Source organism: Trachinotus anak, unplaced genomic scaffold (assembly GCF_046630095.1).
Source record: "Trachinotus anak isolate AG129_WGS33_773 ecotype Australia unplaced genomic scaffold, CSIRO_AGI_Tana_v1 ptg000011l, whole genome shotgun sequence".
Classification (NCBI taxonomy): domain Eukaryota; kingdom Metazoa; phylum Chordata; class Actinopteri; order Carangiformes; family Carangidae; genus Trachinotus; species Trachinotus anak.
In genome coordinates, this window is record NW_027273862.1 from 6,259,703 (window position 1) to 6,286,430 (window position 26,728).

Below are 26,728 nucleotides of genomic sequence, written 5' to 3' on the forward strand. Positions count from 1 at the left end.
ATTGGACCTCTTATAGCATCCAGAGACAGGTGCAAAGAGACATTTCATTACTGCGACTACAATACCCAAGAGGGAATTGGTGACTATGATTATGGATGCAACAATTATGCAAAATGTATGAGATGCATTTAAGCACCACTGGGATTTTTCAAGTAATTACTGTGAAAAACCCTGTCATAATTTTTGATTTATATAATGTAATATAAGTTATTATATGTATTGACACAACATATTGTACATGCATTGGAATTAATGAAAAAAAAATTGAATTAGGTTGCTGGTAACTCAATGTATTAGACTGTAAATAGTGTCAGACCTACACTATTTCTACACTGTATTCCAGGGCAGAAGAGCTGCTGTAACTACTAAGAAAAAAAGATAGTTTGACTTATTCAAATTTTTCAAATTTGTATCATTTACAGACTACTGCAATTGATATTTGAATTGTGAATTTTTTTTTGCATTTGTTAGCAATCCAGTAGTGCTCCCTAATGGTTATACTGGCCTTAATAGTTCATCAAAGGCTATTATCCAGTCCTCATGTGCATCCTAAGAAACCTCTGGCTAGGATCAGGCACACGGCAATGTTGTAGGCCCATAAGTAGTTCCAGGCAAATGATTCATCAAGGTTATTATCACAAATTAGCAATGATAGAATCTCCACTGCCCCACACAGCATGACTGTGCTCTTTCATGCCTCTTTTTGCCAAAGGGTGACATCAACAGTGTAGCAGGTTTTTCTCTCTCCATCGCCTCCTGAGTAATGTCAGGCTGCAAGTATGCCGGTGAAATTACCAGTTTTTCATGTCTTGTTTTAGCTTGGCTCCATTCTGTCAATATACTGTAAGCCTAGATTAAAGGTTCAACAAGATAAACATAAATGGGGGAATTTGGGGCTTTCTCTGTGGAGTTTGCATGTTCTCTCTTCATCTGGGTGGGTTCCCTCTGGGTACTTGAGCTTCCTCCGACAATCCAAAGACATGCACATTAGGTTAATTGGTGACTCTAAATTACCCGTAGGTGTGAATCTGAGCGTGATTGTTTGTCTCTATTTGTCAGCCCTTAGACAGACTGGCGACCTGTCCAGAGTATACCCCGCCCTCGCCCAATGTCAGCTGGGTTTGGCTCCAGCCCCCCCTGACCCGGTTCTGATAAGTGGTATAGATAATGGATGGATGGATGTCTTGTTTGACTTACCCTATGGAAGACTCAAGCTTTCCAATACTTATTTAGGTCATCATGCCTCTGAAACATTGAAAAGTGTTAAGTGTTTTCAGTGTCTTTTGCTCTCATTCAAAATGTTCTTTCTTTGTTTTGTCTCTAGTTTTGATCAGCTAACCTGCCTTGGAGAGTCACGCTCCCTTTCTGAGCTCACCCTGGATGGGAATCCTGTAGCCCTGGAGACATGGTACAAGCAGGCCGTCCTGCGCTGTGTGCTTCATCTGAGACAGCTGGACATGAAGCGCATCACAGTAAGACTGAACTGATTAACTGTGTCTGTGTGTGTTTACAGGAGGAAAACTGGACACTGGCCAAATGGTGCTAATTACAGCTGTTACAGTTTTTTTTTTAAATTTAGTTTAATGTCCTTTCAAATATGTTTGCATTATTTCTGTGCTTTAAGTACATTGAATCGTATGACCACATTGGCAGGCCAACATGACACTTTATATCATGCTACATTCCCATTATCAAACATAAGAAAGATTGATGCAGAAATATTGATGGAAGCATAGAATTGAAGGAAATTTTATCACATGTAAGAATGTGGATAGCTGGCTGGTCCTGAATATTCATTCATTCATTCATTATCCATGCCGCTTACCCTTAAGGGTCTGGAGCCAATCCCAGCTAACCGTGGGTGAAGGCGGGGTACACCCTGGACAGATCACCAGACTATCACAGGGCTGACATATATAGACAAAAAAACATTCACACTTACATTCACACTACCCTGTATATTGTTTACCTAAAAAAAAATAATATTTTGATTAGACATTTACATTCAACCAATGGTCCAAACTTATAAGGCACTACCTGAGCCCTCTACATGTTGAATCTTGAGAGTAACTCTGTTGACACAATTTTATGATTTCACAGATCAAACTTCAGATGAAACCACAGGCAGGTCTCCCATTCACTGTCAGTGGGGCATCTCCAAGCTCCTGTACATCTTGATGATGCTAAACTTTCTAGTCTTTGTTCTCTGACATTGGTACAGCATTCATCATGTTCTCGGTTGCGCATTAGAGGCAAAAATTCATCAGCGACTAAAGTGTGACTATGAGCTAAACATTTACACATATTGTATGTCCAATCTAACAAAACAATGATTATTCTCAAGCATAAACATGAAGTCACTGTATTTACATACTGTGCCAGCAAAGCGCTACAGTAAAATGTCAGTATGCTTTCAGAGGCTGTCAAGCAGGGAGCACCCAGGTCTGAGCTTGTACTTTAAAGGAATCTGAAAGTACCACACACCTTGCCCTCAGAACATACTGCTGATAAGGTGAAAAAAACCTCATAACTCCAATTTCAACAATTTTCATGTTTTCACTTGAATTTTTAAGGTACATGTGGTCCTCAACCGGTTTAGCAAGTTTTATGATCCATTAAATCCCCCTCAACAAACTACTGTCTGTAGCTGTCAATCCTGAAAACAGAGCTGTTGTTTTTTTCCAGAAAGTTTACTTTTGGGATATGCAAAGTTTTGATTTGACAGCACAAATGTAAGCCCAGCACTGGAGTTTCAAACTGTGTCATGATATTGCTGTGGGGGAAACTGCACAGTAGCCAGTGAAGATCTCAATTTTCCCCTCCGACTGATTTGGAAAAACTTGCCCTCAGTGCACTATACTGTCAGTAGAAGTGACATCAGATTATCTGAGAAAATCTATGCCTGACTGCTGACAGTTGGCTGATTTATGAATTGTGTTGAGTTAATACTGCAGATTAGGAGATACAGTACTACTGTTCTGCTTTGGGGTAAATTAATGAATGCTGTTCCTGTGGGAATATACTATGTGCATAGTTAAAACAACACAAACACAGTAGACTGGAGCTTTCTCTGACTCAAGATATTATCAGTTGTCTTTGAATAATTATATTTTATTGCCTAATAAATCATATAATACCACTCAGATTGTATTATTCACCTGCAAATATATTTAATATCGCAGACAGAGCTTCTTTATAAAATACAATTGTCATGTTTATAGGGAAATCTATATTTTTATAGATAGATTTTATGTTCAATATGTTTTAATTTTATTATTCAACTGGAAATAAGGTAGTCGACTGAAACCTTAACAGCCAAATAATCAACCTAATAGACTTTGTGGCAGCTACCCAAACAAAGACATTATTATTGCTGAAAACCAGCACTCGCTCATATTGATACATTTCACAGAATAGCATATTCACTGGTAATTTTTCCTATTACAAACTAGCCTCCTCACAAAACTACAGTGACATACAGCTCAAGGCTCTCAATCTCTACCCACTGTCTGACATCAGTGCCTTTACTTCAGTGAGGCTAGCATTTTGCCTCTATTGATCAGGCTGAAGCATCGTCTCTGCTAGCTTGTCACAGACAGCTGAATATCCCCCAGCTCTCAGCTGGCACACTCAGATTGTGTTGGCAGCATTGCATTCTGGGAGTTTTGGCTTTCCCCAACAGCTGGGCTCAGTTGATCTCAGACTGAAAATCAGACAGATAATCCTGTGATGCATCTGGGTGTTGTGAGAATTTCTCTCAGCCTCTATAGAGGTCCAGTTCTGGTGTAGAGAAGTCTTTCTGACGGTGTCTTTTGTGGTTCCCCTCTCTCCTGAATAATTCAGAGCTCATGAATGGAGCGGCACTCTGATTGCCCTAGCTATCTTTTTCAGGACGAGGATCGGCGCATGGCTGGTGTACAAGCTCGAAAAGAGGAGGAGAAGAAGAGGGAGAGTCACAAGCAGACCATTCATAAGGTACCACTCTGATCTGATCTGTTCTTGTTGTCTTTGTCTGGCTGGATTTAAAATTCAAATATACAGCAAATACAAAATGATGGGTTACATCTCAGACAATATATTAACAAGTGTCCTCTGAAGTGCCTTTTTTCACTAACTCTGTGTTGTTTGATTAGTTATTCTGGGTAGGAAGAAGATAATAGGTTGCAAAGGTTCAAAGTACTAGACAGAGCTTTGATAATATCAAATTTTAGCATTTCAAAAGTATCACATAATACTGATGAGATGTGATTAACAGTGTTTTACCCATCAGATGAATGATATATAGAGTATAGCTCAAATCCAAAGCATAATAAAGAATTAGGCCATTAAAATTATGATATCCAGATTCAAGTAAGGTTAAGTTTATACATGGGCAATTATCAACCTCCTTGGCCTCTTAATGGTACTTTTAACAGTAATCTGCATCTATTTTTATTATTTTTGTTCAGCTTGCCCATCAAAACATATTTGATGAGAAAGCTCTAAAACATTTAGATAGTGTTCAGGATTTGTTATCCCCAACTTTCTGACTTATCCTTATGTGTCTTCTAACTTATGCATCTTGGGAGTGTTAGGGTTGTTTTATTAAGCCACTAAGTACATGTTTTGAATGCTGACATGAACTTTCAACTTTTCAAATGCATTCACATCAGTTCTACTTAACACAAAGTCCTTTGGCAGCATTGGGGAGGGGTATGGGGAGGAGATTACTGTCCACAGAAGTACTATATATGTAAATGGGTCTGTAACTTATGCTTTATTTCTTTAAATGGTTGAAGATATTCACAGGCATCTGTTTTGCAGTAATGTGTCTGTGTGTGAGCGCGTGCGTGCGTGCGTGTGTGTGTGTGTGTGTGAGTGAAAGTACATATTGATGTGCTTCTGTGTCTGTGTTGCTGCAGTGTGTCTTTTGCTGAGAGATAGTCTCTGTGCATTGTGTCTCAGTAACCTAACTCCTGCTAATTCCTGGTGTTGAGAAAATGTTATATTAAATTTCACAGCCAGGGGTTCATGAGGGCAAAGGATTCACTATGAATTGATACTGACTCACCCCTGCATCAGGGAGTGGCACATTCCATAATTGAGCATCATGAAACTACAGCTTGGCCAAGAAAGAACAATTGAAAGACATCAGAGGAACAGAAATCTCTCTTGCTTGGTTGCCAGTGTTCCCATCATAAAAGCAACAAGTGCATATACAGATTCAGATCTAACTAATGAGGTGTGATATCTGCCATAGTAAAATCAGTGGGTAGTTTTCATACTATCCTCAAAATTATATCCCAGAGACAAGCAGGGCAGGAGGAGGTCTACCTGTGACCAAGTCGAAATAGACAGGTTCTGTTAGCTTAGTATATACCCTCTGTGTCCTGCTCAGCAGAATTGTAACTTGAAACTGTCTCTGTCCTCTGGTTGTGTGTCTGTGTTGCTGTCATCAAGGAGAAGCGGCGTCTGGCGATCCGTAATGCAGCACAGCAGTGGGAGGGCGTTAGGGCCTGCCTGGAGCTTCCTCCAACAAATGGTGCAAAAGAAGAAGTCAGTCCAGAGAACAGCCCTGCCCATAGTCCCGCCCAGTCCAATGGCCTCACACAGGAGCCTTCTCCAGATGAGCCAAGGTACACAGCACATCAGCAGAAAATGAACCCACTTGTTGTGAGCTAAAAGGATCACTGGCTGGTATGATACCAGTATTACGTGTGCCTTTGTGTTCGTCTTCCAAAGCATGTCATGATATCAGATTTTCTCTGATATCTATAGAAAATTTGAAAAAATAATTTTGTTCTCATTCAAATTCCTATTTAACTTTGGATGTTGTCTTTGTCAAATGAATTACACTCAAATACAAGTGTGTTTAGGTGGAGAGAAAGTCTGTAACCACAACTGCACAAAAACGTACGAAAAGAACAATTACACTTGATAGTGAAAAGGCAACCAGATGAATTGAAACAAAAAATCTGCAAGGCCTAACATCTGCCATCATGATATTATCATATGTGTATTATTAACACGATATTAATATTCCATCTTTTACATATCACGGTTATCGTTAATACTGGTGTATCGCAATACCCTGATTCCAAAGCAAATTGTGGTTCAATTCATCTATCCTTGTTTGATGTAGTTAAGATATGCATAATTTATAAATCTTGGGTCAATTATAGAAAATTACAGCCCACACAGGCATTTGTAGGGCTCAGCTAACTTTGTCAGTGTTCTGTTCTTTTTTAGTCATTTTATTGCTCATTTTCATTTTTCAAGCCAATGTTCAGTTAATCTGTTTGTTTACCACTTTGTTTTAACTAGGGGTTTTGACAATTACTTCTACTGTGCGTACTGGATGTATACAGCGAGTCAACACTGCTAACACTATGAAATTCTAATTATTTAGACTTGGTTTGATGAGTCCTGACTATTGGAAGATAAATCTGATCTGGGTTGGTACAGATATTGGGCATGGAGTATCTGTTGAAGAGGAGCAGTTCTGAATTAGTCCTTAATCTGAAACATTTCACATTGGCACAGTCGTTGCCATGGCGCCGCGGATGGCTGCCTCGGTGTTTTGGTGCGCATTTTTTTGCCTTATTTTCTTTATAAATCCAGTTTTCTGCTTTGGTTTCCGGAGCTCTTTCACCAGAGAAGAGCTCATTAATATCAGAGAAACAACTCCAGTGGATTTTTTTCCTACTTTTCTCGACTCATCTGTGGGATTATTGGACATTTTGGTCAGAGGTGCACTGACCGTTGCTCTCGCAGTGAAACGCCGGAGGAGAGGAAAACGTGCCGGTGCGCTTGCGCGTCTCCGCCGGCGCGCACTCCGCACACCTCTCCCAGGTATCTTTCTCTCCAACGTGCGTTCACTGCCCAACAAACTGGATGAACTTCAGCTACTGGTGCAGAAGAACAGAGACTTTTCCTCATCTTCCGTCCTGTGCTTCACGGAGACGTGGCTGTGTGGATCGATTCCGAACTCTGCGCTGGAGCTGGCCGGCTTCCAGCTCTTCAGAGCGGATCGTGACACAGAGCTGTCCGGCAAAACCAAAGGTGGAGGAATCTGCTTTTATGCAAACAGTGGCTGGTGCAGAGACGTGACAGTGATCCTGCAGCACTGTTCTCCTGACCTGGAGACTTTCATCATAAACTGCAGGCCCTTCTACTCCCCCCGTGAGTTCACCTCAATCATCCTGGTCGGTGTTTACATCCCACCACAGGCCAACGTGCAGGAGGCACAGCGGGCGCTCGCAGACCAGATACTGTGTGTGGAGCAGACCAACCCGGACTCCGTAGTTATTGTCCTTGGTGACTTTAACAAAGGTGACCTCAGTCATGAACTGCCCAAATACAGACAGTTTGTTAATTGCCCGACCAGAGAGGGGAACACTCTGGACCACTGTTACACCACAATCAGTGGTGCTTATCACGCCGTCCCCCGGGCTGCACTGGGCCACTCTGACCATGTCATGGTCCACCTGATTCCCACATACAGGCAGAAACTAAAACTGTGTAAACCTGTTGCGAAGACATCAAAGCAGTGGAGCAGTGAAGCCATAGAGGATCTGCGGGCGTGTTTGGACTGCACTGACTGGGAAGTGTTCAGGACTGCTTCCAACAGTCTGGATGAGTTCACAGAGGCTGTGACGTCATACATCAGCTTCTGTGAGGACTGCTGTATCCCATCACGCACCAGGGTGAGTTATAACAATGACAAACCCTGGTTCACAGCTAAGCTCAGTCAGCTCAGGAGGCAAAAGGAGGAAGCTTTCAGGAGTGGGGACAGGGACAAGTTTAAAGAGTCCAAGTACAGGTTTAGCAAGGCGGTGAGAGAAGCTAAACGACTGTACTCTGAGAAACTTCAGCTCCAGTTCTCAGCCAATGACTCTGCTTCTGTCTGGAAAGGGCTCAGAAAGATCACAAACTACAAACCTAAACCCCCCCACTCCATTAATGACTTCCGCCTGGCCAACGATCTGAATGAGTTCTACTGCCGCTTTGAAAGACAGTGGGACAAGCCTGACACTAACCTCCACATCAGAGCCACATCAGAACCCCCCTCCTCCTCCCCTACCAAAGGAACGTCTCTCTCTATCCTGGAGAGAGATGTCAACAGGCTTTTTAAGAAGCAGAACCCCCGCAAAGCAGCCGGTCCTGACTCTGTCTCTCCATCATCCCTGAAGCACTGTGCTGATCAGCTGTCTCCAGTGTTCACGGACATCTTCAACACCTCACTGGAGACCTGCCACGTGCCAGCCTGCTTAAAATCCTCCACCATCATCCCTGTCCCCAAAAAACCAAGGCCCACAGGACTAAATGACTACAGACCCATTGCCCTGACCTCTGTGGTCATGAAATCATTTGAGCGCCTTGTCCTGTCCCATCTCAAATCCATCACTGACCCACTCCTGGACCCCCTGCAGTTCGCCTACAGAGCCAACAGGTCTGTAGACGACGCCGTCAACATGGCTCTCCACTTCATCCTCCAGCACCTGGACTCCTCAGGGACCTATGCCAGGATCCTGTTTGTGGACTTCAGCTCTGCCTTCAACACCATCATCCCGGCTCTGCTGCAGGACAAGCTCTCCCAGCTGAGCGTGCCTGACTCCACCTGCAGGTGGATCACCGACTTCCTGTCTGACAGGAGGCAGCACGTGAAGCTAGGAAAGCACGTGTCTGACTCCCAGACCATCAGCACTGGATCCCCGCAAGGCTGCGTTCTTTCTCCTCTGCTCTTCTCCCTGTACACCAACACCTGCACCTCCAGCCATCAGTCTGTCAAGCTCCTGAAGTTTGCAGACGACACCACTCTCATTGGACTCATCTCTGATGGCGATGAATCTGCCTACAGGTGGGAGACTGAGCGTCTGGTGACCTGGTGCAGGCAGAACAACCTAGAGCTAAACGCTCTGAAGACAGTGGAAATGATAGTGGACTTCAGGAAGAGCCCAGCCCCACCCACTCCCATCTCCCTGTGTGACTCCCCCGTGGCTACCGTGGAGCTTTTTGCTTCTTGGGAACCACCATCACACAGGATCTCAAATGGGAGCTAAACATCAGCTCCCTCATCAAAAAAGCTCAGCAGAGGATGTATTTCCTGAGGCAATTGAAGAAGTTCAACCTGCCAAGGACTATGATGGTGAACTTCTACACCTCCATCATTGAGTCCATCCTCACCTCCTCCATCACCATCTGGTACGCTGCTGCCACGGAGAGGGACAATAACAGACTGCAGCGTATCATCCACTCTGCTGAGAAGGTGATTGGCTGCAATCTTCCGTCCCTCCAGGACCTGTACGCCTCAAGGACTCTGAGGCGTGCAGGGAAGATTGTAGCTGACTCCTCCCACCCTGGACACAAACTCTTTGAGACACTCCCCTCTGGCAGGAGGCTGCGGTCCTTCAGGACCAAAACCTCTCGCCACAAAAATAGCTTCTTCCCATCTGCTATTAGCCTCATCAACAAGGCTAGAGAGCCCCACTGTTGCTGATCAATTGCACCAATCACCAGAAAAAATTCCTTGTATGTGAAAACATACTTGGCAATAAAACTGATTCTGATTCTGATTCTGATTCTGATTTCAGGCACTCTGATAAATTTATATTCGCAATGTTTACAATTATGGCAGTGCTTTCTAAATGGATGCATACTAACCAATGAGAGATAAATCAACAAAGCGGACCAAAGGAGTTAACATTTAAACTGACAAACATGATGAGACATGGAATAGGCAAGGAGTAAGTCAGGGCGGTTGTCTCAGGTACAGACTCAGGAACAGACAAGACGTCAACTGGGATCCCTGATGTTGGAATAGGTGATGCATCAGCAGAGGCTAATAGTTGCTGGGTAGCTAAAGCTCTGGATGGCTGGGCAGCTGAAGCTCTGAATGGCTGGGCCGCTGAGGAACCTGTTTTGGCTTGTGCTGGTTGCTGGAAACCTGCGGCCAAAGCATGGACTCGTAGCTGAAACCTGGAGCTAAGCCTGCTTAGGGTATTGATGTCTCTGTGACCTTTGTTTCTTTCTGGGGGCTCTGACTCCTAGATATCTCCCAGGAAAGACTAGGCGAGTTCCCCAGAAAAGAGACAGCTCAGGGTCCAGGGTCTCAGGGTCTGAATCAGACAGGGGGTCTGTGCCCGGGGACTCTGTGCTCGCTGCTAGCTGACTGAGAAAATGACTGCAATCTAGCAGAGGCTGTTGCCACTGGAGCTAGCTTTAAGTGAAGTGTCCCCAGAGTCACTGTATAGGCTGAAAACTACAGGGAGTTCTGTCTGAGATGCTGGCTGAAGGCTAGCTAACAAGGTGCAGACTGGAGGAGAGGTTGATAAGCTGCCTGGAAGTTCACAGGCCCAATGCTAGCTGACTGGAAGACATGAGGCTTGAGGCTAGGCTGAAGGGTTGCTAGCTGGGAGGCTGACTAGAGGTTAGATACTGGAACTGACGGAGACTTAATTTAATAAAGTAGTAGTAGTAAGTAGTAGTTAATAAAGTCTTTCAGCCAGTCAGCCAGTGAATCTTTAAATCAGGGTCTCTTTGAAACATCCTCATCTGCAACCCTCAGAGCAGTCCCTTTGTCATCTCTCCTGCAGTCTTTTTTTCTACCAGACCCTATAGAGTCACACAAGGGACTCTAAACAACTATCAAAAAACTCATAGTCTGAAGGTATGTCTACTGCATCCATATTATGGTCAGTTCGTACTGTCAGGATCAAGACTTATGGACCCAAAAGCAGACAAGAGAGGCAGAGCTGGTACTGTTCAAAGATTTATTTGACAAAGAAAACACAAAAGTATTACTAGGCAGGTGAAACAAACTCTAATCTGGGGCAGCAAGAAATTCAAGGTCCAAAATTGAAGGCAAAACACAGGTCAAACACATCAGGGTGGGGCAGACAATCACAAAGGAGGGAAAACTAGACAAAGGCAGGATGTGAAGGATCCAACAGACAGACATAGTAGCAATTTCAAAATAAAACAGGATATAAACAAAAGTCCAAACATGTATAAAGACTCAAAAAAAGCCACTATGGGGGCAGGTCTTGACAGGAGAGAGACAGAGAAGCATGTGTGAGGGTAAGACAAGTATGTCTGGTAAATTAATCATAAAATTTTGTGTACTGTGTGATGCAGTTATTTCTAATCATCTGTTTGTAATTAGAGCCTATAAAATTCATAATTATGTGTTTGTAATTAGAAAGCAGAGAAGCTATAACATTTTATTTTAATATGTGTGTTTTTCAGGTCATTACCTGCTTGTTTTTTTCTTCACCTGAGATGGTTCTGAAGAGAGATTTGTTCTGTTTGACGGTTTTTGTTTATTTTTTACCAGGCGGGTAAGCCCAGGTTCAGGACCAGAGCGACCATCAGGGGGAACAGAGAGCAGACTCCGCACAAACAGCCGGCCAAACAGCCCACGAGATCCCAAGTAAGACAGAAATGAATGTGTGTGTACACCCACTCATCTATACACATCTTAGACAAGGTACAAAAGGCTCAACCAAACAGCACTACATCAGGATAGATACAGTATAGAATTGAGTAAAGGGTAAGTTCACATAAATTGCAAAAAACATACATATGCTCTTTCCCTTGTGTTTTTGGTTGCCAAGGTTTTGGGATATCTGGTAATGTGACATCACTTGTGTAGTAGGATGAGATTTCATACAGACCAATAAATCTTTGTTACAGTGCTGTCATTGACACATAAGGTATACCACCTGGTCCTTTATCATTTTGACATTGTTCTTAAGAAACAATTGGTTTCAGTTAAGCCTAGTCTAATACTGTCTTTTGTCCTACGTAGATTGTCTTTCATCTTCCCAAGAGTCATCCATTTCTGTCCAATAGATCAGAGCCTCTCACTTTCACACATGTTGACATAGAGGCCTGCACTGCTATCCCAAATGACTGTTACTATGTTTACCAGTGTTATTATTTGTATTGTACTATATTTCACATTTAGTAAACTCACACAAAATCTGCATGATCCTGCCCCCATCTGCTTGAAAGAACATTCATCCAGGCTGCTGGTTGACTGTTCCTCCCTAACTGACCTTTTGTCCTTGTCCTTGTGTGTTTTTTTTAAGTTATGCAATGTTTCAGCTGTACTACCGTTTTTTCTTTATGTATCAGTTGGCAGGATGGGCTAGGTGTGACATGTAGCGAGATCATCCCAGTTATAGATTTTAACACTGCAGTAGCTGGTGCATTAAATGCATCTTGAAATATTATTGAGCAACATGATGACCCCTTTACTTACACCAGGGACGTGAGTCTTTGCTGCTCCTGAATCTATGAACTCTGTGCTAAATCAGTCTAAGATGTCTAAAGACAGTTTTCTCCTTCCACTGTTTCTAACATGGTGTTGGAACTAATCTAAATCAGCATTCTGTGCTGACTCTGATATACTCTTCTACAGAGAATGTGATCCAGGTTGGAATGAGTTATGAGGGGGAGGGCTGAGATGAAAGTGGGGGCTGTGTCAAGTACTATTATTACATGTTACAAAAATGGCTTTTCCTTCCTGCACCAGGATATGAAAATGGCCCTGAAGCATAATCCCTCTATGGCAATGGCTTTCCTTTACAGGGTCTGTTATAACTTCACTCATGTGGCTTAACAGGTTATGGTGATGAAGAGTACTCACGCGATTCAGAATATCGCACTCTTATGAGTTGGGAGTTGTATTACTTTAGCTTGTATTGTACAACAAAGGAAAAAAAGACAAATTCTGGCACCCCCAGTAACTTGAAAGAGAAGCAAGATCTGTGACTAAAAGGTCAAAGGGTAAATGGCTGGGAATATGTATAGTAGGTAGGAAATTTAAAGGTTGTTTTATTCAATAGTGTGTGAGCTTATAGAAGGGTATATAATACCAACACAGTGTAGCCCAGATTCTCTTAGATAGCTGTTAGTTCTACATGCTGAAAAAATTACACCATCCATCCTCCCCTTGTAGCGCATGAAGGGAGAGATGATGGATGAACTTGTCTCTGTTTTTGAACCCTGTATATCAACAATTTAGGCTCTGTATTGCGTGACATCACGTCATGAGGTCATTGGAGGTATAAATTCCCAGAAAATACTAACAACAGGAGGTTTTTTTCCTTTGCACCCTGAAGAGACAGAGTATGGTTTGTTACAGGTCATCCATAATCCCGCTACTTCAGAATGTCAAAAGATTCTTGGTTTGTCAGGGTCAGGTCAAGGGCTGAACCCAGCCCATTCACTCATCTGGATCTGCTCAGAAGGAGCCTGGGTAACAGGGCAACCCATTGGTACTTGTGCATCTATGTCTGTATTTTTTTTATTATTATTATTTTCTCTAAGTAACAGACTGGACTGCCCCCCATTCCTTTAACTCTCAGAGACAACATTTAAAACACATTTAGAAAAGTCAGAACACTGCATATGATTATTTTCAAGTTCTCAAGATGAAACACAGACAAAGTATGGAATAATGGGATTTTGAAAAATGGTAAGTAGAAAATTAATTTTATGAATCTGTTTGAAAAATATCCAGAGACAAAAGGAAAAATTGAATATATCAATTACATTTGACTGAATCTGAATCTGCCGCTTTTTAAATGATATCTTCAACTTATTTAAATTCACATTTGCATTTATGATTCTGATTGAAATAATGGAACAGGTCTGAAATGATCGAATTGAAATGGACCAGTGTTCAGAGATATGAAAAGAGAAAGAGGTGTAGACAAAGAAATAGTTGCACAATTTATTCCCAGATATTGTTTAAAACAGTGTCTGTAATGGATCAGCATGGTTTAACAAAATCTTTTGTGTGTCAGGATTACAGAATAGTTATAGCAAAGCTGACAACTTTGAACACAATGGCCCAACTGTACTGGAAGTTCAACTGACTTAAGTTTTCATTTCCCCTGAGTGGAACAGTTATAACTCAGAAATCCATCAGTGCAGTTGGTCACTGGGGAGATCGAAAGACCTTTGTACTGTTCATATATTCATTTAATGAAGTGTTGTGCTGAGATGATGAAAAAGAAGTTTAGCGGATGAAACATTCAAAACCACAACATACTGTAGAAACAAACATAATAGAAACAGTCAACAGGGCTCAGCACCTAATAAGCATACAATGCAGTAAATAAGAGAGCATTTGCTGTCAGGGCCCCACGGCTCTGGAAAGACCTGCCTGAGGAAATCTGGCTGCTTGAGTCAGTGACATCTTTTAAATCCCTTCTTAAAACATACTTTTATCAGGCAGCCTTTCCTGACTTTATTTGAGTTTTTACTTTATTTTATTTTATTAGTATTCAGTTTAAATCCCTGTTTTATAATTTCTTTTATCCTACATCAGTGAAATGAATCTGTGTTTTACCTTATGACCTTAGTTTATTTGGTGCTCTGTTGTGGCATGCTGTAACTAGAGTTTTGTAAAGCTGTACAATTAAAGATTAATATTATTATAAATTACATCTGCACTAGTTGAACCATGTGTTTTCACTTCTTCTCAGAGTGAAATGATGAAATGCTTTTTTGTGCTGACAGCTAAGAATAATATTTCATATGTGTAACTACCACGCAGTATTTAGGCTATTGGAGATGTGTATGCTACAAACCATGTCTTTTGGGGTATTAAATAGTTGAAAGATGACAGATATCCTTTTAAAACTCATATAGGAGTGAGATAGCCCTAATTGAATTAGATTCTGAGACTAATAGGCCAGAGCAGGATCATGCAATTGTAACAGATTCCCCACTCTGTCTTCCACTCCTTGTTCACTTCTTCTCTCAGCATTTGTTGCTAGGTTCATGTCAGAAGGGCATTCAGGGCCACCTGGCAGCCTTTCAACTGTGATTATTGGGGAACAATATGCGACACAGTGCAGAGTGTGTTGATGGCACATTTCCAGGCCAACAGAAGTTACTCCTATTCTTTACGTGACTTATCTACATGTTACGCTTCATCTTCTGCACCGCTCTCCAACTCCTTCTGATTTACTGCCTTTGGCAATCTCACATCTCTGAGGCGTGGCATATCCTGACATTTAAATTGCCTTTCAATGTCTTTGTGCCGCTCTGTCTAAAGCTAGCCAAGTCCCATGTTTTTGGCCGTGTGTGCTTGGAGCAGGACACACTTAATCTTTACAATCTTTACAAGTGTCTTTACTACCACATTTGGTTTTAATACTTAAAATATTACACCTTATCCACTTCCATTTGAATGCACATTTGATTTTCTGGAGGAGTACGCTCATCTTCGCATCCTCTAACATTTATGTACTTATACCTGCTTTTGCAGCTGCAGTCACCGCAACAATTCACTATTCTCAGGCCTTTTGATATCTGTCAATGCCTGTGTCAATTTTAGAAGTTGGTAGTGTGGCAAGGCTGTTCATAGTGTCCTGTCTTCAGTTAAACTGACAAAAGGTTTGTAATCATAGTCTCTTTCTGTACTTTCAGGGGATTTTTTTAGTTGGAGTTCAGTGGTTGGCCATTGGGAAAACTGACAGCAAGGATGACTCTGCCTCAGTGTATCCAGTTCTTTTAATATACCCATGGGATCCCCCACAGTCTCCAGTGACCATCCCTTGACATTTCATTAAAGAAGGCTTTCATACATGGTGCTTTGGTGGATCACCTTAAGTGACATGTAAGGTTAATGTGTCTGGATACAAATATAATGACTGAGTGGGACATTCCCCATCAGTCTTTGGTTTATTTGGAGAGATTCAGGCTACATTACATGATTAATGTGGTTGTGTTTACTGGCAAGTGTTATTTGTGGCTTGTTTTGTTGAGCTGTAGTTTTCCTGAAGACTAGTTAACACTAACTGAAATAATTAAAACTGACAGAACTCGGCACACTACGATCTCAAAGAAGACACTGACTTTTTGACTACAACACACACACGCACACACAGACACACAGAGAGTATTCTTATATAGACACATACATGCAGATCACACATACAAACATACACACACACAGAATTTTTCCCAAAGGTGTAACAGCCATGGTCTAACCTGGTGCTGCTCTTTGCAGTGTCCTGAGGCTCCTGACCATTCCCCTGTCCTTTACACAAGAATGAATCAGTTAAAGTAACTCAAGGCCAAAATGTCACCCACTGAGAATCTGATGTCAGCGTCGTGCCACATTCCTTGAAGGTGGCCTGTGGAATTTGTCACATACTGTTTTCACTTTTCAAGACAATTGCTTGAATCTGAACAATTCAACTCTCTTTTTTCTCAGTTATGAGGATTTGCTGCTTTCTTTATCTTATGTGATAATAAATCAAATATCTTTGGGATCTGGACTGTTGGTGGGTGTTGAAGACTTCACCTTGACATTTTTTTGACCAACAGTTGGCAGATTGCGAAAAGAATCTGCAGATTAATTGATAACGAAAACAATTGTTAGTTGCACCACTGATCAACACCTTATTACTATGATGCACTAACAAATAAATTTCACTGTTATAAACTGCGTCCAATAGGCCAAAAGCTTTAATATGGTATTTTTTATCTTCCGACATCATGTTTAAGATTTTTAGTGATTTTTAAAAACTCAAATACTCTAAAACAGTGTATTCAGACCTGGGACAAAAAGAAAATAGTCAGACTGTACTTCAAATCCTACACTGTGGACATCAGTATGTGCAGAGTTAGTTTTTGTTTCCACTGAAAAGTATACTTCTGTCTCCATTACTCCTCTCTTCCTCTTCTCTTTGTTGTTTTTCCTCTACCTGGACCTCCTTCTTCATTTGGTGGAGACTTCAATTTACTGTAGCAGACTTCTTTTTTTAAAGATTGCCTTTAATAATCCCGCTGAATTATTTGTCTAATGCTCCCAGTCTTTGACCCCCTTTTGCTGCTCAGTTAAGTGAGGAATCTTTTCCTTCTCCCTGGTACAGAGAGGAGTCACCTCTGGGGGATCAGTCTTACTGTGCCTACAACAAAGGTGGATTTTCTCAAAGAAGCTTCAGTTACAGTACCTTCAGCTCATTTTGTCTACCCATGTACAGTATTTATCTCTCTGTCTATAGTATGTCTGCTGTCCTTTTTCATGTTGTTTTCGTTTTCTCTTTCTGTCCCTGACTCTGACTGATTCTGTCTTTCACCTCACTACTCAAATGCACACTTTATAAAAATTGGTCTCAACAAGAATCTTGGATTAGAGTTCTGCAATCAAAGGATTAGTCTTCTAACTACTCTGGCTTTCTATTGCGGCAAGATTGGGAGGGTGTGAAATATGAATAGGGGTGATTAGTTTGTTGGCAGGCTGAACCCAGAATGATCAGTGTTGAGTAGCCAGCAGCCAGTAGCCATCTGATGCCCTGCTAGGCTGAAAGTCCCCTGAGTGTCAGCAGACCCAGAAGACTGAGCACATGGGCAGGGAGAGGAGATTATGTCTCCTTGAGACTTGCCCAGATTCTCCACTCTCACGACTCTTTTATCAGGGAAGGGCACTTCAACTGTTGTATAGGAGAATAGAAAGCAATTAGGCAACACAAATAGGACAGTGACTAGACCACTGAATTTTCTGTGGTGATCTTGTTTTTTTTTTCTCTTAGCACAATGGCTGCTTTTTCAAACAAAGCACTTCAGGCTGAAAGATATTCTTTTTTTCCTCAAGGCGACAAATTTGTGCATTCAGCATATAAAGACTGTGTGTTTTTGTATGCATTTGCTTTTCAGGCTTGTGGAGGCAGGGAGCGGCAGTGTTCAGAGTTTGTCCCTGTCTGACAGTCACCTGGCAGAGCTGGATGGAGACACCCTGCGTTTATTTGGACTCGGAGCCCTGGAGGCCCTGGAGAGGGGTTGGGGAGTTCAGACCGCTGGTGCTGTCACTGTAATAACCTTCCGCTACATCAACTTTGACGCTATTGTACCAACACTGCCGCGAATAAGGGTCAAGTTTCCCAATCTATCGGTGAGGGCACAAGCCACACACCATAATGAGCCATGGCATTATGTTAACATACATTCCCCTAGAAGAAAAAAACAATGTAGATTACATATGGTTGTAGTAAACGCTGAATGTCATCTAACACCAATATGCTTTGTCATGACACAAAGAAGCTTAGCTGGTGGATCACAGCCAAATAGTTCTTGTTTGTCATCAACAAACAAACTTTATTGACTGAACCATTTCCTATATTAAACAGTGGTAGGACTAGAGCAACTAATTAACCCAATATGTAAACATATGTAAAAGCAATCTTCAGGTGTCAGACAGCTCTGAACACTAGGTTTCCAATGGTTCTTTCTATTTCTGTGATGAGCTGCCTGCCACTGTAATCTTTGTTGCTGCAGATGTTTGTGCTGTCAACTCTCATATTATGAATTAGATTTGAATATATGCGGATGGTTTTGAGAAGTTGACATTTCCAGTCAATTATGTTATGTTACTTAGTTTTAATTACTAGTGACTTAGTTTTACAGGTTGCTTTCAGAACTTCCGCCCCTGTAAGAGGATGAAGTGGTGCTCACTTCAGTGCCAACAACGCTGCCCCTTTTGCAGGCTTCTAGATGTTCGGCCAATCAGAATAAAGTGGGCATTTAAGGAGGCCTCATATTGCCTTTTTGAGTCAGAGTCTCAAATGAGGGGCTGCATAACAAGCAGTTTGAGATGAATTAGGACTTTTTTCTCACTGTGAATCATGCAAAGCTACTCAAGTGGAGTCTGGAAATTAGCATAATAGGTCTCCTTTAATGGTGCTGGGTATCAAGTTGCGTTGATTCTGAACCCCCTGCACAATCAATTTATCTTGATCTTATATTTGTGGCAGAACTACTCCCAACCTAATTTGTCACCATTACAAAATGTTAGAATGATATGGTAAAGGGAGCATTGATTTTAAGGGGAAAGAAAAGATTTAGTAGTCACTGACCACGATGAGGAGAGCCAAAGCTTGGGCTTACAATGCATGATATGTGTATCTTTTCTACTTCACCTCTACTTGTAGCAACTTCACAGGTGAACCTGTTCAATGTATGTATGCTGGCAGGTAATTGTTGTTTCTCTTTTTCACAGAGAAAAAAAAAGAACAAAAGAAGGGACCAAATATTTTGTTTTTGCAAGAAAAGTTTTACTGGTCAGGCTTTCATTGTGTGAGGCAATTAAACAAATAATATTCATATTCTTTACATTAAATGTCATTTGTGAATAACTTTGCAGTAACCTATAAGTAGGTGGATTTTTATCCAAAGCGCCTCACAGATGGCAGTCTTTGCCATGATCAACTCAATAAGCAACAGGCATAAAAATAATTATGTAGTTATATACAAGTTGTTCTACCTCTGAAACTGACTTGTTACTTTTTCTACAGCACCTCATCTTTTTGGAAACCAACATCAGCCGTCTGCTGCAGCTGGCAGCCCTGGCTCAGGTTAGGCGTCTGGACCAGCTGACCATCCACCCAGAGGGCAACCCGGTGGTCAGTCAGGCTCTGTGGCGCTCCTTTGTCATCTACCGCCTCCACCACTTAAACCTGCAGAGGATCAATGGCCAGGAGGTGAGGAGTAGATTCATCTTTATTGCAGTCCTCCTGCTGGCATTTCCTGTTGCTTTTGTAAGAAACACATGTAGTAACCAATAACAAATTTCACTATTAATCATAAGGTGTTAAATGTATTATTTTAATATAGCACTTCAGAAGCAAAATATTGGAAATTAGTAAGTTTGAAAGTTAAAAGAATAGTTCGATTTTTCGGAGAAATGTGATTATTTGTTTTTTGGTAGAGAGTTAAATGAGAAGATTAATACCACTCTCACCACTGTCCATTAAATGTAAGGCTGCATACAGAAGCGGGTGGGCTTAGTTTAGCATAAAGACTGGAAACAGCTAGCCTGGTCCTGTCCAAAGGTAGTATAATTTTCCTACCAAGATGACTAATTTGCTGTCTTGGCTCTGGGCAGTAACGTCTATGAGTGGTCCCAGTCAAGAAAGAGTCCGGCACAAAATGCAAATTCAGCAGATACGCTACAGTAAGTCACAGCTGGATATAGCTTCATGGAAAGTGGTATTGACTGTCTCAACTAAATCAAAAAAATTAATAAGTTGCTTCTAAATTACAACTCTTCTTAAACTTGATTTGAGAAATGATGAAATAAGTTTATACTTGCAGTTGTATTTTGCTTGTACATTTCTTACCTTGATTTAGTTTTGTTTGCTGTTGATTTTATGTCTTAGCTCAGTCTGCCTCTGTTAAATGTACTATGTTAAAATATGTTAAAATACTGTACTTTTGTGCTGTAACTTTTGTCTAGGCTGTAACTCCAGGGTGTAAGGATACACATGAAAACACTGATCATCAGGTATCTTCAGCTGTGTGTATGTAAGTCCATGTTTGTGTATCTACCTCAGGTGACCATGAATGATGTGATCGCTGCAGAGCGTGTGTTTGGAACACTGGGTCATATAGCAGCCACCGAAACTCCACGTTGCCGCCTCCTGCTGCTGCTGGAGGAATCCAGGTGAAAACTTGATCTTAGACACTGAACCACAACATAACATTAACTATAATTTAATGACAGGTGTGTTCTGTGTCCTGGACTGTGTTTGCTTTAAATATGTCAAGAATGTGTGGATTTTTAAGTGTAGATGTGTGAGTTACAGCGTGTGAATGTGTAGGCTACTATACGTGTATGTGCATGCCTGTGCGTAGCGCCTGCATGTATACATTTTATATGTGTGTGTGTGTGTGTGTGTGTGTGTGTGTGTGTGTGTGTGTGTGTGTGTGAGACAGTGAGACAGAGCCTGGCACAGAGGAGCCAGGAGAATTAGACTATGTGTCTCTGGGTAAGGGTGGGTACTTGGCAGTTCCACACAAACATTCCTCTCTCTCCCCAGCCAGGAGCTCTTGAGGTCTGTCACTCTGGGTCAATGAAAAACATCCTTGCTAAGCAAAAATCTGCTGAATTTGTCACGCACAGGAACATTTTTAGGCAAAGGCAAAAAGACAAAATTGTGAAGCTGCACAGATTTTACTGTTTGACCAAAGACTGGAAAATTGCCAGGCTGAATCATCTGACTTTTTTTCCTTTTGATTAGCTCACAAAATACACACAGAAAAAGAACAAAAGTTACACAATACTAATATAAATCAACCAACAAGTAAGACCTATTATTTCTAACACCCCCCTCTCCACCACCACCACCACCCCAAACCAATTTAAAACCTAAACCAACCCGTTACTAATGCAGCCCCTGAAAAATATCAGCCAAAAACACTGAAATATTTTTTGTGTGTGACTGTTGTCTTTTGTTACAGCACAGGTAACATCAATATTAATACTATAAAATAGCATTGACAGAGAATTAAGCATCCATTATTAGCTGAATCATCGGACTGGTTAAGAGAGCTAAATTACATGTAGCTCCCTAAATACTGGTTGGACATAATGACAATAATGTGAAGGTGTGGATTTCAGTGGGGCTGAAAAAAGGAAAGTTATGTTGCATTAAATGTAAACAAAAATCATATAACCTTCTCAACAATTACTGTTAAACAGTACAGCAGTTTGTGAGCCGGTTAATTAATTTAAGCTGCCACATTGTCCTCAATTAGCCTTTCAGAAAGTTAACTAGTAAACTGTAGGACAACTAGCTGTTGGCTGCACCTCACTCTTGATTCGTACACACCCTGTTATGGATAGATAATACACAACAGCCCAAGGCTGCAGATTAGTTTCATATGAATACTGAAATCTTAATTACAGTTATCTGCATGCAGAATCACTCGCCCTAAAGTCAATTATATCCATTCACTACACTAAACGCTTAGATTTTACATCTTATTTTTCAAAGCCTTCCTGCTGTATACTCTTTTATCTACACCATAAAGAGTGTTTTTTTGGTTTCAGTTTATTTGCAGAAATTATAACAAAAACTTGTTCCATGTTCATAAATATATATTTTTTTCATTGTATATTCTTGTGTTGCTCATTGGATTGTGGGTATGGTACAAAACACTGTTAAGACCTCAGTCCTGGGCTCTAAAGGGGAGGAATGAATTCTGCAAGTAACATTACATGGTTTTCATCAGACATTGATTATTGTTTCCACAAGAACCCTTTGACAGAGTTTGACTTTGTTATAATCGGATCAAAACTGCACAAACATTGTGTCTACACAGCACATACACACACACACACTCACACACTAGCTTCCTTAAGCGTGTTTCACCTTGTTAGTCAGTGTAATGTGTGCACGCGCACACATGCACAGAAGCTCACACACACTTTACAAACTGTCTTGTCCTATTTGGAATGTTTGCCTGCAGCCTCCTCTGGAGAGACCTTTGCAGCATCCTGGCACTGGTCTGTGAAGCATGTTAGTGCAGTAGTGTATCACATGAGATTTCATGCTGATAGACAGATACATTGATGTAGTTTACGTCACTTTTAGTGTCCTCTACTGCTTTTATAAGTGTACACATCCTGCTGCTGATAGGAGTGCAATTAAAACACTAACTTTTATGGAAATTCTTTTGAAAGGTACAGTAAAATTCTTAAAATTCTATTTAGTGACAGTTTGATTGCTGTCATTTCATGAATTATGGTGTTTTTAAAGAACTGGGTGACGTGTGCTATATCTGCTTTCACTTCTGTTGGATTTTGAGAGAGTGTTATTAGATGGATACAGGAACACACCTTTATTATTCTGGTGTTACTCACTTGCTGCCGCTGTTTCTCTGCAGATGTCTGTGTCTCTCTTCACTCTGTGTCTGACTCACTCTTCTCTCTTCACCTTGAAGGAAGCGTCAGCTGCAATTTCTGTTGGAAGGGCGTGGCCGGCGAGCAGGACTGAGTCCGGAGGAGCTACGAGACAACGGGAAGCTCCTGGGAGAAGGCCTGAGCAGAGCGCTGTTCAATTACCCAAGCAGAGACTGCAGTGCAGACAGTCCTGAGGTCAGTTCTGTTTTATTCCCAGTAGTTTTCCCACAACACCCCAGTGGTTTGAGAAACTGCAAAAACTCATGAAACAGACTGAAGTTACTAGTTTGATGACCACATCAAACAATTTGTCTACTGACAGACAATACCTCAACCTATATGTCTTCTTAAAAACACCATTAGATTTGATTCACATTAGTTACCACATGGGCCATCCATCACAGAGGTTTTGCAGAATGCACTTTGTCAACACTGGATACGCTCACCAGGCACTTTAGTTGGAACACCAAACTAATAGTGGGTAGAGCCTCCCTTTGCTCTCAAAACAGCCTCAGTTCCTTGTGGCATTGATTCCACATGATGTTGGAAACTTTCCTTTGAGACTCTGCTCCATGTTGACATGATTGTATCACTTCATTACTGCAGATTTATCTGCTGCACATTCATGCTGCCAATCTCCTGTTCTGCCACATCCCAAACCGTTCTACTGGATTCAAATTGGGTGATTGGGGAGGCCACTGATGTTCACTGAACTCATGGTCAGGTTCATGGTCGGCTCATTGTCATGTTGGAGCTGACCATTAGAAGATTGTTAATTGTGGCCATAAAGGGATAAACATGATCAGCAACAATACTCAGATAGACTGTAGCATTCAAACCATGGTTGACTGGTATTAAGAAGCCCAAGGTGTGCCAAGAAAACATTTCCCACACCATTACACAACCAGCAGCCCATGCTGTTGACACTAGGTAGGTTGGGTCCATCCAGGTTGGATTCATGCTGTTAATTCTGTAATTCGGGATCCTACCATCTGCGTGCCTCAGCAGAAATCTAGAGTCATTAGTTTTGATGTGTGAATGTGTGTCCACCACAGCCCTCTGCTCTTGACTGACAGGAGTGGAACCTGATATTGTCTTCTGTCATTGTAGCCCATCCACCTCAAGGTTGGTTCTGAGATGCTTGCTCACCACCACTGTAAAGAGTGGTTATCTGAGTTACCATAGCCTTTTTGTCTGGCCATTTATCTCAGACCTTTGTCATTAGCAAGGTGTTTTCATCTGCTGGACTGCTGCTCACTGGATGTTGTTTGTTTTTGACACCATTCTGAGTGAACTTAAGATACTGTTGTGTGTGAAAATCCCAGGATATCAGCAGTTACAGAAATACTCAAACCAGCCTGTTTGGCACCAACAATCACAATCATATCTTTCCTCACTCTGATGTTTGATGTGAACATTAACTGAAGCTTCTGTCCTGTATCTACATGATTTCATGCATTGCACTGCTGCCACATGATTGGCTGATTGGATAACTGCATGAATTGACAGGTGAACAGGTGTTCCTAATAAAGTGCTCAGTGAGTGTATGGTTTAACTTTCTGTGCTACTATGCTGTGATTGCTAGTGAAAATCCATGCCATGCTCCACTACAGTATTTCCTTAGGAAAACAGTTGTATGTACAGTTGTTTGTACAATCTACTGTGTTATCTGTAAAAAGGAAGTGACACAACTTCAAAACTAGCCAACGATTCTCCTGAAAATCAAGTTTCCATTGGTGTCACTAGACTTTTGCTGACAAATGGAAACCACACACCCAATATTGCCGGAAATTGTGCCTTGGCTGACAGCATATAAACCCACATCACATCCAGAGGCTTTAACAATGATTTCCCTCAATTGAATAAAGCTGACGTGACCTACACTCTGGCTTACTCCTAGTTGCAAATATTACTTAAATCTTTTGTCACTCTTCAGTCCCACAGCAATAAATACATAGGATTTGGGACAACGGCTGACTCAGCACCTGAAAGGCTTAATTCCTACCAAACATGTATCGCTGCATTTTAGCTACCATGGCCTTTTGTCCTGATGGAAAGCAGTCAGCAGCACTAATACAGTTATAATCCAGTTTTATTTTTTAACCTCAATCCACAGAAGATGGAGTGGTTCATCTGTGGTTGTGTTCGTGCAGATCAAACATCAAAGTATAATACTGGTACTTGTTCTGGTGTGGTATTGTTCTCGCTTCTCTGCCTCCTTTTCAGCCCAGCTCTTTGATAGCCTGCTTCCACCAAGGAGTAGATACACATTTTCATTCAATTAATTGATTATGCAGGCATTATTTTAGCTTTTTAACCAATGCCATAATAAAACCAACAACAGCAATGAATTTATGCCACTGCCTGATATATCTTATGCTTCTGTGGTACACGGAACTCCAGTGTTCCCCTTAAATTGTCGACATACAAAGGTCATACTATTGCATTAGGATTGCACTGTTTTTAGTAGATCTGGTGGTGCCTATTTCTTCATGAACATGTGTTTTCAAATCCATGATCTTCTCCATGACATAAACCAACTTAATCTTTTCTCCCCATCATACCACATTTGGAGACTATGGTTTTAAGCAGGATACTGTAATAATGTTTTACTAAGGTTGACATATTCTATCATTGTCATTAAAATGATAAGTTAAGCTTATTCATGAAAAAAACGAAAAGAAAATTAAATTATGATACATCTAACATTTTTTCTCCATAAGGCCTAAATCAAATTATTAAGTTGAACTATTTTCACTGGTGGAAAATGTTGCTGAAAAATTTATTGAGCAAGCTTTACTCTTTCTTTCCCTACCACTGGTCTTTACCTAAATGAGATAATAATACTCAACATGACTTTGCTTCTCCTCACAGGAGGGCACTGCGGAGTCATCAGAGCGTGCTTCTATGATAGAGCAGTACCTCCAGGAGTTGGTCCAAAGGGCATCAGACACCAATCTGAAGGGTGAGGCTCTTCACAAGCTCTGGCCCTCCATGTTTGCAGAGATGGTGAGAGACTGTGTGTTGGAGATGAGGGACCGAGCTGCCTTCCGCCAAGCCAGCCTTGCAAAGCTCTCTGAGACCAAGTAAAGAGGACCAAAGGTTCACTCTTTGACCACACACACACCCGAACACATGTGGACATTGCTTTCCTGGTGGCCTCCAGTCTCAAATGCCATCTATAACACATCATCACTTAATGACTTTATCAGTTATTAAAATATTTGGAAATGAAGGGTGTGTTTCGCCAGTGTGTGGGACACTCTTTCAAAAGGTGGATGTAGACTGTTTTAAAGATATCTAAAGAAATTATAATGACAAAGGCATCTTGATTGAATGTAGACTTTCACTGAAAACGCACTGTCTGATTCTTCAGTGTTTGGAGCTGTAACATACTTGAAGAAAGTTAAAGGGACTTAGAGACTCACAGTGCATTGTGGTCCCTGTGGAGCATCCCCTGCACTTTAAAAGCCTTCTGAATGACCCCTCTTCACTACTACCGCCATCAGCTGAAAATGACCAGTGTCTCTTTTCTCGAGACTAGAATGATTTTTCTGTGGCTTAAATCTTGTTTCATGCATTAATCTCTCACTTTCTCCTGCCTGACATGAAAAGAAGGGCACAAACAAGGACAAGGACCTTTCTTTGTTTACCACTGATTTTGTGTATTGTACTTAGTATTAAAGGATTCTGTATTAACACTCAGGTTGTGTTTATGGTTCTCATCAGAATCAGAATCAGAATCAGAATCAGTTTTATTGCCAAGTATGTTTTCACATACAAGGAATTTTTTCTGGTGATTGGTGCAATTGATCAGCAACAGTGGGGCTCTCTAGCCTTGTTGATGAGGCTAATAGCATTGTTGTTCTTCCTAGAAATGTCTTTACAGGAATGAAGAAATCAGGCATCAGATCACTCCACATCAGCAGTTTTGCTTTAGGTCCAAGTCCACCTCTAAAGTATCTCTAAAGTATGTTAATACTCAAGCTCATCTTTTCTAGGTCCTTTCTTATGCAATTTGATGGACAGCATTATCAACACCTC

At 41.3% G+C, this 26,728-nt stretch overlaps 1 protein-coding gene across 4 annotated transcripts in view; it reads left to right on the forward strand.

Annotated features, from left to right (window-relative positions):
* The window catches only part of LOC139627702 (leucine-rich repeat-containing protein 49), a 41,291-nt gene extending 14,902 nt beyond the window's left edge, over nucleotides 1–26,389 (forward strand). For 3 of the 4 annotated variants that reach the window (XM_071488714.1, XM_071488713.1, XM_071488716.1), the window contains 9 exons: nucleotides 1,325–1,472; nucleotides 3,892–3,975; nucleotides 5,440–5,615; nucleotides 11,315–11,410; nucleotides 17,662–17,896; nucleotides 19,296–19,481; nucleotides 20,334–20,443; nucleotides 22,726–22,879; nucleotides 25,559–26,389. In XM_071488714.1, the coding sequence (XP_071344815.1) occupies nucleotides 1,325–1,472; nucleotides 3,892–3,975; nucleotides 5,440–5,615; nucleotides 11,315–11,410; nucleotides 17,662–17,896; nucleotides 19,296–19,481; nucleotides 20,334–20,443; nucleotides 22,726–22,879; nucleotides 25,559–25,774 (1,405 nt within the window). In that variant the 3' untranslated portion in view covers nucleotides 25,775–26,389. Of the gene's footprint in view, nucleotides 1–1,324; nucleotides 1,473–3,891; nucleotides 3,976–5,439; nucleotides 5,616–11,314; nucleotides 11,411–17,661; nucleotides 17,897–19,295; nucleotides 19,482–19,885; nucleotides 19,955–20,333; nucleotides 20,444–22,725; nucleotides 22,880–25,558 lie in introns of those variants that run through there. The other variant, XR_011692612.1, reaches the window with a different exon arrangement.
* Nucleotides 26,390–26,728: the final 339 nt, after the last annotated feature.